General features: G+C 44.1%; 1 protein-coding gene across 1 annotated transcript in view; it reads right to left on the minus strand.

Moving 5' to 3' along the window:
- Window positions 1–6,874: 6,874 nt before the first annotated feature.
- LOC121530754 (protein mono-ADP-ribosyltransferase PARP8) overlaps window positions 6,875–12,945 on the minus strand; it is a 77,190-nt gene continuing 71,119 nt past the window's right edge. Inside the window, exons 24-27 of the mRNA XM_045212261.1 lie at window positions 12,596–12,669; window positions 12,429–12,498; window positions 9,543–9,650; window positions 6,875–6,975 (exon numbers count right to left, since the gene is read on the minus strand). Of these exons, the coding sequence (XP_045068196.1) occupies window positions 6,875–6,975; window positions 9,543–9,650; window positions 12,429–12,498; window positions 12,596–12,669 (353 nt within the window). The remainder of the gene's footprint in view (window positions 6,976–9,542; window positions 9,651–12,428; window positions 12,499–12,595; window positions 12,670–12,945) is intronic.

Raw genomic sequence — 12,945 nt, forward strand, 5'->3', positions numbered from 1 at the left:
GTCAAAGAATCTATTGACATCTCTTCTGCATGTCTCACGACTACCGATATTTTTATTTTTATTTATTGTAAGACCTTTATTTAACTATACCCAAGTCAGTTAAGAATAATGGCAGGCTTAGCGGCCAGTCCGTGGCGGGCTGGGCCAGTGTGCGCACGCCTATGGGACTTGAAGTTGTGATACAGCCTGGGAGATCGAACCAGGAGGTCTGTGGTGACCGCCTCAGAAGCAGCTGAGATGCAGTGCCCTTAGACCACTGCGCCACTTTCGGGAGCCAAAGCGCAAGAATGAAGGAAAAAGTACAAATACAACCCAATGTTGCTGATATTACATTTGTGAAATGAAGATTTATGTTCCCCAGCAAAGAAAACCAAATAATGTCACTCAAACAGAAGGGAACTAGCAGAGTCACTGACAGCCGGGAGCCAAACCCAGGTTTTGGAGGGGGTTCTGAAAGACACTCATGGGGGTGTCCACTGAAAGTGTCCACAACTGGAGAAACTTAAGACACCACACATGAGACCCACTAAAGTTGCCCAGAAGAGAGGCAAACAAAAAAAAACAGAAGGAAGCAAACCAACAAGGTGAGCATAAACCCGGGGGACGATCAGACAAAATTGTCTTTCTGGGAAACCAAATAGGAGAAGTCAACTAGGGGTGTTAACCCTCCACATCTCTCAAGACAAGCTGAAGTGTTAACCCTCCACACTCTCAAGACAACTGGAGGCGCTGGGCCTGTACAAGGTAAAACACCTTCCACTAGCAGAGATGGCAACCACACAGGAGTGTAACACATAGCTAACTGACTAATCAAGTGTGCCCCTATGTGATAACGTGCTAAAAGTCTAACCTCAAAACAAGAAATGAGAAATTATCCATTTCATATTCTAAGTTTATAAAACACTCCAAAAAAACAACACTAAGAAACACCACAGAGTTTAAGATACATAATACATTCAGTATAAACAGAAAATAAAATATAAGAACCTCCCACCCCCTAACCAACATGACTCCTCCCTCATCCTCCTCCACCCCCTAACCAACATGTCTCCCTCCCCATCCTCCCACTCCACCCCCTAACCAACATGCTCTCCTCCCCCATCCTCCCCTCCACCCCCTAACCAACATGTCTCCTCCCCCATCCTCCCCCTCCACCCCCCCCTAACCAACATATCTCCTCCCCCAACCTCCCATCCCATTCCCCCAACATGTCTCCTCCTGACCTCCCATCCCATTCCCCAACATGTCACCTCCCCCAACCTCCCATCCATTCCCTAACATGTCTCCTCCCCAACCTCCCATCCCATTCCCCCAACGCTGTCTCCTCCCGCAGCCTCCCATCCCATTCCCCCAACATGTCTCCTCCCAGCCTCCCATCCCATTCCACACAACATGCTCCCTCTGACTTTCCCATTCCCCCAACATGTCTCCTCCCCCAACCTCCCATCCCATTCCCCCAACATGTCTCCTCCCCAACCTCCCATCCCATTCCCCCAACATGTCTCCTCCCCCAACCTCCCATCCCATTCCCCCAACATGTCTCCTCCCCCATCCTCCCCACCTCCCCCTAACCAACATGTCTCCTCCCCAACCTCCCATCCCATTCCCCCAACATGTCTCCTCCCCCAACCTCCCATCCCATTCCCTAACCTTGGCTCCCTCCCCCAACCTCCCATCCCATTCCCCTGCGTGTCTCCCTCCCCAACCTCCCATCCCATTCCCCCAACATGGCTCCTCCCCCCAACCTCCCATCCCATTCCCCCAACATGCTCTCCTCCCCCAACCTCCTCCACATTCCCCCAACATGTCTCCTCCCCAACCTCCATCCCATTCCCTCAACGTGTCTCCTCCCCAACCTCCCCATCCCATTCCCTCAGCCTGTCTCTCCCCCAACCTCCCATCCCATTCCCCCAACATATCTCCTCCCCCAACCTCCCATCCCATTCCCCCAACATATCTCCTCCCCAACCTCCCACATCCCATTCCCCCAACATGTCTCCTCCCCAACCTCCCATCCCATTCCCTCAACATCATCTCCTCCCCAGCCTCCCATCCCATTCCCCTAACATGTCTCTCTGCAGCCTCCCATCCCATTCCCCCAACATCTCCTCCCCCAACCTCCCACCCCCATTCCCCCAACATGTCTCCTCCCAACCTCCCATCCCATTCCCTCAACATGTCTCATCCCCAGCCTCACATCCCATTCCCCCCAACATGTCTCCTCCCCCAACCTCCCATCCCATTCCCCCAACATGTCTCCTCCCCCAACCTCCCCCTAACCTCCCCCCCATTCCCCCAACATGTCTCCTCCCCCCCAACCTCCCATCCCATTCCCCAACATGACTCCTCCCCCAACCTCCCATCCCATTCCCTCAACCAGCCAACATGTCTCCTCCCCAACCTCCCATCCCATTCCCCAACATGTCTCCTCCCCCAACCTCCCATCCCATTCCCCCAACATGCTCCTCCCCCAACCTCCTCCCATTCCCTCAACCAGCCAACATGTCTCCTCCCCAGCCTCCCACCCACACTTCCCCGTCTCCATCAGCGAGCTCTCAAAACCACCGAGTAAAAAGGAAAAGACAAATTGTGGTTTCTCAGCAGGTTTGAATTTATTGAACACAAACAAGTACATAAGCTACTATTTTCTAATAACTTGTAAAAAAGCCCAAAAAGCTGAATTAATTTGCAAAGATAAAAAAAAAAGCACATAAAAACTCAATACAGAAAATATTTGTGCCTCCTTGTTGTGACAATATATACAGTCATATTACCATTAATTCCTTATCTATAAGGCACCAAATGCTAAGTAGCATAATAACTTACAAATATTTTATTCACCAAAACACAAAAAACTGCCAGATCAAAGAAACTCACAAAAGCAGATCAAATCAAATATACTGCCCGACGCATCCCTATTGCTAAGTCTCCAACTGATCCACATTTTCTACAGAAAACATTTGGCTATAATGCTTGTACTTTTGAGATCCCTTTTTTTATTTTATTGACAAATCATGTCATCACTTGAGTGCACTGGATTATGCTTCCAGTTCCAACAATATACCCTTGGTGTTTCCTCCGCTTTCATTATCGTAACACTGCGGTTGCTGCGGTAATGTCGAATATCCTATAGGGTCACCTATAATGTTAGGATACGAGTTCATTAAAATATTAGCAACAAATGTCTTTTAGACAGTAGTCCACCCAGTGCTTCACTGTATATTATTGACATGTTCGTATTACTATTCCAAGACTGATATTAAAACAATAGTAAATAAATGTGATTTGGTCACTGAATTGTGAAGATAAAATGAACAGTGTGTTGCTAATTACTACCCAGTCTTCTGTGTTTATATTCGTTACAATAATACTACGTATAGTTAAATTGTAAAATCAGTAGTCATTCATTTTTGTTTTTATTAAAAAATATGACCTGTGACAGTACTGTTTTTCTTAGGAAACTTAAGACTTGCATCATGTACAGAGTTGTATTTTTTATTTTTATTTAACCCTTTATTTAATAGGCAAGTCAGTTAAGAACAAATTCTTATTTACAACGGTGGCCTGCACCGGCCAAACCGAGACGGCGCTGGAGCCAATTGTGCGCCGCCTCTGGGACTCCCAATCCACGGCCGGTTGTGATACAGCCTGGAATCGAACCCAGGGGGGGTGCTATAGTGGCGCCTCAAGCACTGAGATGCAGTGCAGCCAGACACGTCTGCGCCACTCCGGGAGCCCAGGACCTGGTTCGCTCGCGCACTCAGGGAGGGTTGGTGTCCTCTATGGCCCAATGTCAACGTCTACTTTACACCAGCATCATCCCCTTAGAGATATATCATTTACACTGAACACAAGGAGTAGTATACGTTCATCTGCGAGCTCTGATTGGTCTTTTTAAAAGCACATCTGAGCATTGATCTTTGTCTTTTGTTTTTTAAGCACAACTGAGCTCTGATTGGTCTTTAAAATCACAGCAAATATAAAACAACAAACAGCAAACACCCAGGCTTAGTACGTACCAGACCCCATACTACATAACCACTTTAAAATGTTCTTTAAATTGGGGCATCGATTATACATCCACCCATATTTTTAAATCAAAGTACAAATATCAATCTGAAATGTTTTACTGTTTTATTTTTATAAGTATTAAACTGGTTGTAGAGTGCTAAGTGCTTGGAACTTCTGAATTGGCAGATGGATTACATCCAGTCACCTTTATTAATGTATAAATTCTTGACTGCACTCAAAGTCTTTACCATTAGTGATTAAGTAGACCCCTATAAAAAGAAGCAACCAATATATACATTTCTTGGTATGATATGCGAAGGAAAAACTGATCCTTCCTAAATTAACACGGCATACATTTCTGCTCATTTCGCAGCGACATCTCAGTCAGAGCTCTCTCACCTTTTGACTCACGCACCATTTTAAAAGGTAATGTTACCACGATCGAGGAGATGAGTGGCCTTCTAAGTAAACACTGCCGATGTCGCTCAAATGGAAATTACCTTTAAAAAAATGTGTAACCGCTCCTAAAATACAGATCATCCCCAGTCCCGAGTTGAATCCTGGTCTTTTGTGTCTATTCTACTCAATGTATTGCTGTGTGCACCTCCAGTCTACATGGAATGGTTACCAATATATATATATACGAGTGAGAGGAAAAAAAAGTATTTGGTGGCCCACCCATGGTGTACAAGTTCTCCCTTAAAAATATGAGAAAGGCCTGTAATTTTCATCATGGGTACACGCGTCAACTATGACAGACAAATTGAGATTTTTTTCAAGAGAAAATCACATTTGTAGGATTTTCAATGAATTTATTTGCAAATTGTAATGGTGGAAAATAAGTAGTTGGTCACCTACAAACAAGCAAGATTTCTGGCTCTCACGGACCTGTAGCCTTCTTTAAAGGCTCCTCTGTCACTCCACTCTGGTGCCTGTATTAATGGCACCTGTTTAAACACTTTATCAGTGTAAAATACACCTGTCCACAGCCTCAAACAGTCGCACTCCAAACTCCCTAATGAAACCAAGAGCTGTCAAAGGACACCAGAAACAAAATTGTGAGACCTGCACCAGGCTGGGAAGACTGAATCTGCAATGGGTAAGCAGCTTGGTTTGAAGAAATCAACTGTAGGAGCAATTATTAGGAAATGGAAGACATACAAGACCACAGATAATCTCCCTCGATCTGGGGCTCCTGCAAGATCTCACCCCTTGGGGGTCAAAGTAATCACAAGAGCGGTGAGCAAAATCCCAACCACCGTGGGGACCTAGTGAATGACATGCAGAGAGCTGGGAACAAAGCTAGCAAAGCCTACCTGCATCAGTAGCACACTACGCCGTCAGAGACTCAAATCCTGCAGTGCCAGGCGTGTCCCCTGCTTAAGCCAGTACCTTGCTCCAGGCCCACGTCTGAAGTTTGCTAGAGTGCATTTGGATGATCCAGAAGAAGATTGGGAGAATGTCAGGGTGAAACCAAAATATAACTTTTGGTAAAAACTCAACTAACGTCGTGTTTTGGAGGACAAAGAATGCTGAGGTGCATCCAAAGAACACCCCATACCTACTGTGAAGCATGGGGGGTGGAAACATCATCGCTTTGGGGCTGTTAATCTCTGCAAAGGGACCAGGACTGACTGATCCGTGTAAAAAGGAAAGAATGAATGGGGCCATGTGTATACGAGATTTTTAGTGAAAACCTCCTTCCATCCTGTAGGAGCATTGAAGATGAAACGTGGCTGGGTCTTTCCAGCATGACAATGATCCCAATCACACACCGCCCGGGCAGCGAGGTGGCTTCGTAGAAGCATTTGCAAGATCTCTGTAGCCTAGCCAGTCTCCAGATCTCAACCCCATAGAACATCTTTGGAGGGGTTGAAGTACGTGTTGCTTAGCGACAGCCCCAAAACATACACTGCTCTAGAGAGATCTGCATGGAGGGATGGGCCAAAAATACCAACAACAGTGTGTAGAAAACCTTGTGAAGATTTAGAAAGCGTTTGACCTGTGTCATTGCTAACAAAGGATATATAACAAAGTATTGAGAAACTTATGTTATTAGGCCAAATACTTATTTTCCACCATAATTTGCAAATAAATTCATAAAAAATCCTACAATGTGAGTTTTCTGGATTTTTTCTCATTTGTCTGTCATAGTTGAAGCGTGTACCTATGATAGAAAATTACAGGCCTCTCTCATCTTTTTAAGTGGGGAGAACTTGCACAATTGGTGGCTGACTAAATACTTTTTTTCCCCACTGTATGTATCCACACACCACACACACCTATACCACCGCCCTTAAAGAATAATCAAGTGGAAAATCAGTTGTAGTTTTTCAGGTTTCGACACCAGTTGTTGGAACAAATATATGACATTAAGAAAACAGTGCATATTAACACCTTACCCAAGTACACATTGTACTTTAAAAAAAAAAGGTACAACTCTATAGTAAACAAGGTCAGATAGATGGGACCTTTTTCCTAACAGGAAGGACCTTTTTCCTAGACAGGAAAGGAACTTTTTCCTCATTATTTTCCCCCCCAAAAATGTTAAATGTTCTCTACAAAAAAAATGAAATCGTCCCAAATCAGTCAAACTGAGAGACGTACTGTCTTCAGAAAAACACGATTCTTCATAGTATTTAGAAACTTAGCAAAATGTGTTCTTCCCCAAAGTTTTTGTGTTTCGATTGTAAATATGTGTGGTGTGTTTCATAGTAGCTATTTCTTTTGAGATTTCAAACTTTGCTAAGTAGTTTTTGTGTTCTCCGCGTTTGGTGGGAGGGAAAGCGCCTCCATGGGCTAAAAAATCCAGCTTTGAGCTGGGAGGCTGGAGGAGAGGCAGCAGTAATTGCAGCCGATTTGTTCATCCCGTGGCGGTCTGGTTGCCGATGACTCGCAGGATCTCTCGATGGATAGCGTCTTGTGGAGGTGATGCTCGTGTCTCCCACCTGGCCATCTTCATAACTGGACCAGAAGAATCACACAAGAACATCACTTCTCAGTACCAACCGCCAGAACATCCACTTCTCTAAGTTTCCATTCGCCCAGAACATCTCTTCTCAGTACCAACATGAACATCACTTCTCCAGTACCAACCGCCAGAACATCTTCTCAGTACCAACACAGCAGAACAAATTCCCTGTGGGAACTCTAGCTATTAATTAAACTCTTTTGTAAAATGTCAAAAAGCTAAAATGTTTGATTCACTAGTATTATACAAATACTGGTATGTTTGATTTCTTTGTGGCAAACTCTTTACAGGACCCTTAACCCTTAGTCTGCTACCTGTAACCCCTAGTCTGCTGCCTTCCAACCTGGTCACCGCTGCAGCTTACCTGGTCTGACCTAACCCTGGTCTGCTGCAACCCTAACCCTAGTCTGCTGCCGCTTAACCCTTGGTCTGCTGCACTTAGCCTGTGGTCTGCTGCGCTTAGCCCTTGGTCTGCTAGCTTGCAGCCGCGGTCTGCTGCACTTAACGCCTGGTCTGCTGCCTTAGCCCCTTGGTCTGCTGCCTTAAACCCCTTGGTCTGCTGCAGCCCGGCCCCTGGTCTGCTGCCTTGGCCCTGGTCTGCTGCCTTAGCCCAGCCTTGGTCTGCTGCAGCAACCTGGTCTGCTGCCTTGGCCCTGAGTCTGCCTCCACGCGGCCCTTGGTCTGCTGCCTTGCAGCTTAGCCCTTGGTCTGCTTGCCTTAACCCCTGGTCTGCTGCAGCCAACCCCTTCATGCTGCTGCCCAAGCCCTGGTCTGCTGCCTTAGGCCTGATCACCTTGCACTTGGCCCTAGTCTGCTGACCTTGGCCCTGGTCTGCTACCTTAGCCCAGCGTAGTCTGCTGCCTTGACCCTTGGTCTGCCACCTTGGCCCCTTGGTCTGCTGCCTTAACCTGGTCTTCTGCCTTGGCCCTGGTCTGCTACATGCCTTGGTCTGCTGCGCTTGCGGCCTGGTCTGCTGCACCAAGCCCTGGTCTGCACCCGCGCCTGTGGTCGCCCTGCTGCCTTGGCCTGGTCTTCTGCTTGGCCCTAGTCTGCTGCGCAGCTAGTCTGCTGCCTTAGCCTTGGTCTGCTGCCTTGGCCCTGGTCTACTGCATGGCATGGTCTGCTGCATAGCCCTGGTCTGCTACCTTAACCCTTAGTCTGCTACCTTAACCCTTAGTCTGCTACCTTAACCCCTAGTCTGCTACCCAACCCCTAGGTCTGCTACCTTATTCCCTAGTCTGCTACCTGAACCCTTTAGTCTGCTCACCTTAACCCCTAGTCTTCTACCTTAACCCTAGTCTGCTGCACCTTAACCCTTTAGTCTCGCTACCATAAACCCCTTAGTCTGCTACCTTAACCCCTAGTCTGCTACCTTACCCTTAGTCCTTAGTCTGCCACCTTAACCCCTAGTCTGCTACCTTAACCCCTAGTCTGCTACCTTAACCCCTTGGTGCCCTGCTACCTTAACCCCTAGTCTTCTACCTTAACCCCTAGTCTGCTACCAATCCCTTAGTCTGCTACCCCAACCTCTTAGTCTGCTACCTTAACCCCTAGTCTTCTACCTTAACCCCTAGTCTGCTACCTTAACCCCTAGTCTGCTACCTTAACCCCTAGTCTGCTACCTAACCCTAGTCTGCTACCTTAACCCTAGTCTGCTACCTTAACCCCTAGTCTGCTACCATAGACCCCTAGTCTGCTACCTTAACCCCTAGTCTGCTACCTTAACCCTAGTCTGCTACCTTAACCCCTAGTCTGCTACCTTAACCCTTAGTCTGCTACCTTAACCCCTAGTCTGCTACCTTAACCCTAGCTGCTACCTACCTAGTCTGCTACCTTAACCCCTAGTCTGCTACCTTAACCCCTTAGTCTGCTACCTTAACCCTAGTCTGCTACCTTAACCCCTTTAGTCTGCTACCTTAACCCTAGTCTGCTACCTTAACCCCTAGTCTGCTACCTGCACCCTTAGTCTGCTACCTTAACCCCTTAGTCTGCTACCTTAACCCCTAGTCTGCTACCTTAACCCCTAGTCTGCTACCTAACCCCTAGTCTGCTACCTTAACCCCTAGTCTGCTACCTTAACCCCTAGTCTGCTACCTTAACCCTAGTCTGCTACCTTAACCCCTAGTCTGCTGCCTTAACCCCTAGTCTGCTACCTTAACCTAGTCTGCTACCTAACCCCTTAGTCTGCTACCTTAACCCCCTAGTCTGCTACCTTAACCCCTAGTCTGCTACCTTAACCCCTTAGTCTACACTTAACCCTAGTCTGCTACCTTAACCCCTAGTCTGCTACCTTAACCCCTAGTCTGCTACCTTAACCCCTAGTCTGCTACCTTAACCCTAGTCTGCTACCTTAACCCCTTAGTCTGCTACCTTAACCCCTTGGTCTGCTACCTTAACCCTATAGTCTGCTACCTTAACCCCTAGTCTGCTACCTTAACCCTAGTCTGCTACCTTAGCTTAGTCTGCTACCTTAACCCCTAGTCTGCTTTGATGAATTGGAGACCACTGTAAGGGGATGCCCAATAAAGGCATACCGTCCAATAACTACTGTAAGGGATACTGTTTAGTCCTACTTCACACAAAGAAGAAGGCGTTAAAGCGTAGACGTGAAGTGCATTGGGAACGACCCAGATGTCTCCATGTTTGTGCAGATCAGGGGATGTGATTACTGGAAGAGGACATAAGAGTTTATTTTCCAAAACACTATATATCCATTTTCAGAAATGTTAGTAAATGAGCATTTATTGTTTTTAAAGAAATTATTAATAACATCGGTGTGTTTTTTTCACTATCTAATCATGGCATGGTGTTGTTCAATGACAGACGTGTTTGTTTAAAATCTATCACTTGGTTTCATTTCAGAGACACAAATGATCATGTTGTTTTTGCGAAATTCTAAACACTATATCCGCCTCACTCTCAGAGAAATTAGTAGTACTGCTAGGTTTTACACAGTCAAATGGATCAAATAACTAGCTTTTTAATAAAAGAACTGTACCAATTATACATTTGTGACATATAAAAAAAATGATTCAACACAGTATTGAGATCTGCATGCAAAACACTTAACATTTTTGTCATTTAGCAGAAGCGTTTATCCTGAGTTATTTACAGTTAGTGCATTCATCTTAAGATAACCACATATCACAGTCAATTATACAGGAAACGAACATTCCATTCCAGCTAAACAATGGATCTATACAGATGTAGGATCTTCATTTGATCACTTTTGTTGCTGAGAATTAATTATAATCCACATAATTCACATTTCCTGTTGCTGTAGGATTATTTTCCTGATGTAGTTAAACTGGCTCAAATTAAGATCCTACATACATCTGTAGCGTTTTTTTGTGAAAAAACACATTTGAATACATATTTGAAATCTATGAATAAAAATATCTGAGAATAACAATACTGCACACACACACGCACGTACCCATAAGCAATAATTTCTGATAAAAAAACAAATGTGAAAAATTGGTGGATATAGCATTTTGGAAATAAACTTCACATACACATATATTAACAGAGTTTACATACGCATATATTAACAGAGTTTACATACGCATATATTAACAGAGTTTACATACGCATATATTAACAGCGTTTACATACACATATATTAACAGAGTTTACATACACATATATTAACAGAGATTACATACGCATATATTAACAGAGTTTACATACACATATATTAACAGAGTTTACATACGCATATATTAACAGAGTTTACATACACATATATTAACAGAGTTTACATACGCATATATTAACAGAGTTTACATACACATATATTAACAGAGTTTACATACAGTGGCTTCAGAAAGTGTAGCCACCTATTCCACATTTTGTTGTGTTACAGCCTGAATTAAAAATGTATTAAATCGATTTGTTTCCCCTCACTCATCTACACACACAATGACAAAGTGAAAACATGTTTTTAGAAATGTTTGCAAATGTATTACAAATTAAAGAAATAAATATCTCATTTACATAAGTATTCATACCCCTGAGTCAATACATGTTAGAAGCACCTTTGGCAGTGATTACAGCTGTGAGTCTTTCTGGGTAAGTCTCTAAGAGCTTTCCACACCTGGATTGTAAGATATTTGCCCATAATTCTTTTCAAAATTCTTCAAGTTCTGTCAAATTGGTTGTTGATCATTGCTAGACAACCATTTTCAGGTCTTGCCCTAGATTTTCAAGTAGATTTAAGTCCAAATTGTAACTTGGCCACTCAGGAACATTCACTTTCTTCTTGGTAAGCAACTCCAGTGTATATTTGGCCATGTGTTCAGCTGAAAGGTGAATTCATATCCCAGTGTCTGGTGGAAATCAGCTTGAACCAGGTTTTCCTCTAGGATTTTGCCTGTGTTTTAGCGCCATCCAGTTTCTTTTTTATCCTGAAAAACTCCCCAGTCCTTAACGATTACAAGCATACCCATAACATGATGCAGCCACCACTGCTTGAAAATATGGAGAGTGGTATACAGTAATGTGTTGGATTTGATTTCCCCCAAACATAACACTTTATATTCAGGACAAAAAGTTTATTGCTTTGCCACATTTTTTGCAGTATTACTTTAGTGCCTTGTTGCAAACAGGATGCATGTTTTAGAATATTTTTATTCTGTAAATGCTTCCTTTTCATTCTGTCATTTAGGTTAGTATTGTTGAGTAACTACAATGTTGTTTCTCCATCCTCAGTGTTCTCCTATCACAGCCATTAAACTCTCTAACTGTTTTAAAGTCACCATTGGCCTCAGCCTGAAATCCCTGATCGGTTTCCTTCCTCTCCGGCAACTGAGTTAGGAAGGGCACCTGTATCTTTGTAGTGACTGGGTGTATTGATACACCATCCAAAGTGTAATTAATAACTTCATCATGCTCAAAGGGATATTCAATGTCTGCTTTTTTTTATTTTTTACCAATCTACCAATAGGTGCCCTTCTTTGCGAGGCATTCGCAAACCTCCCTGGTCTTTGTAGTTGAATCAGTGTTTGAAATCCACTGCGTGACTGCAGGACCTTACAGATAATTGAATGTGGGTGGTACAGAGATGAGGTATTCATTCACAAATCATGTTAAACACTATTATTGCACACAGAGTGCAACTTATTATGTGACTTGTTAAACCCATTTTTACTCCTGAACTTATTTAGGCTTGCCATAACAAAAGGGGTTGAATACTTATTGACACAAGATGTTTCAGCTTTTAATTTTGTATTAATTTGGACACATTTCGAAAACCTAATTCAAACTTTGACATTATGGGGTATTGTGTGTAGGCCAGAGACAGAACCCTAAATGTTATCCATTTTAAATTCAGGCTGTAACAACAAAATGTGTAAAAAGTCCAGGGGGTGTGAATACTTTCTGAAGGCACTGTTCGTGTTATCAGTTAATGTCTCCATGGTCGTTCCAGTCCAGAGCACATACGTACCTTCACATAAGGCTATGCACTTCAGGTTCCGACTTTGCAAAAACTGGGGCTGCTGTCCTTTCTTTGTTGACTGCAAAAGGACACAACTCTAGTGAACACAACGTTCATATCCCCAGTTTACACCAGTTAACACCTTACAGACGTTTGGGGAATGTCATTATGATCACCTGCAAATGTAAGTTGGTCTTGTTTGTAGCAGTTTCGTCCTTCGAAGCAACTTTCTGCTGCTTTTTGTTCATCCCTAAATGGAGAGATGTTATAATAACAATCAGAACAGGCACTGCTCTGTCAGTATTCAGAACAGGCACTGCTCTGTCAGTATTCAGAACAGGCACTGCTCTGTCAGTATTCAGAACAGGCACTGCTCTGTCAGTCTGCAGAACAGGCACTGCTCTGTCAGTATTCAGAACAGGCACTGCTCTGTCAGTCTGCAGAACAGGCACTGCTCTGTCAGTATTCAGAACAGACACTGCTCTGTCAGTATTCAGAACAGGCACTGCTCTGTCAGTATTCAGAA

Source organism: Coregonus clupeaformis, unplaced genomic scaffold (assembly GCF_020615455.1).
Source record: "Coregonus clupeaformis isolate EN_2021a unplaced genomic scaffold, ASM2061545v1 scaf0002, whole genome shotgun sequence".
NCBI lineage: Eukaryota > Metazoa > Chordata > Actinopteri > Salmoniformes > Salmonidae > Coregonus > Coregonus clupeaformis.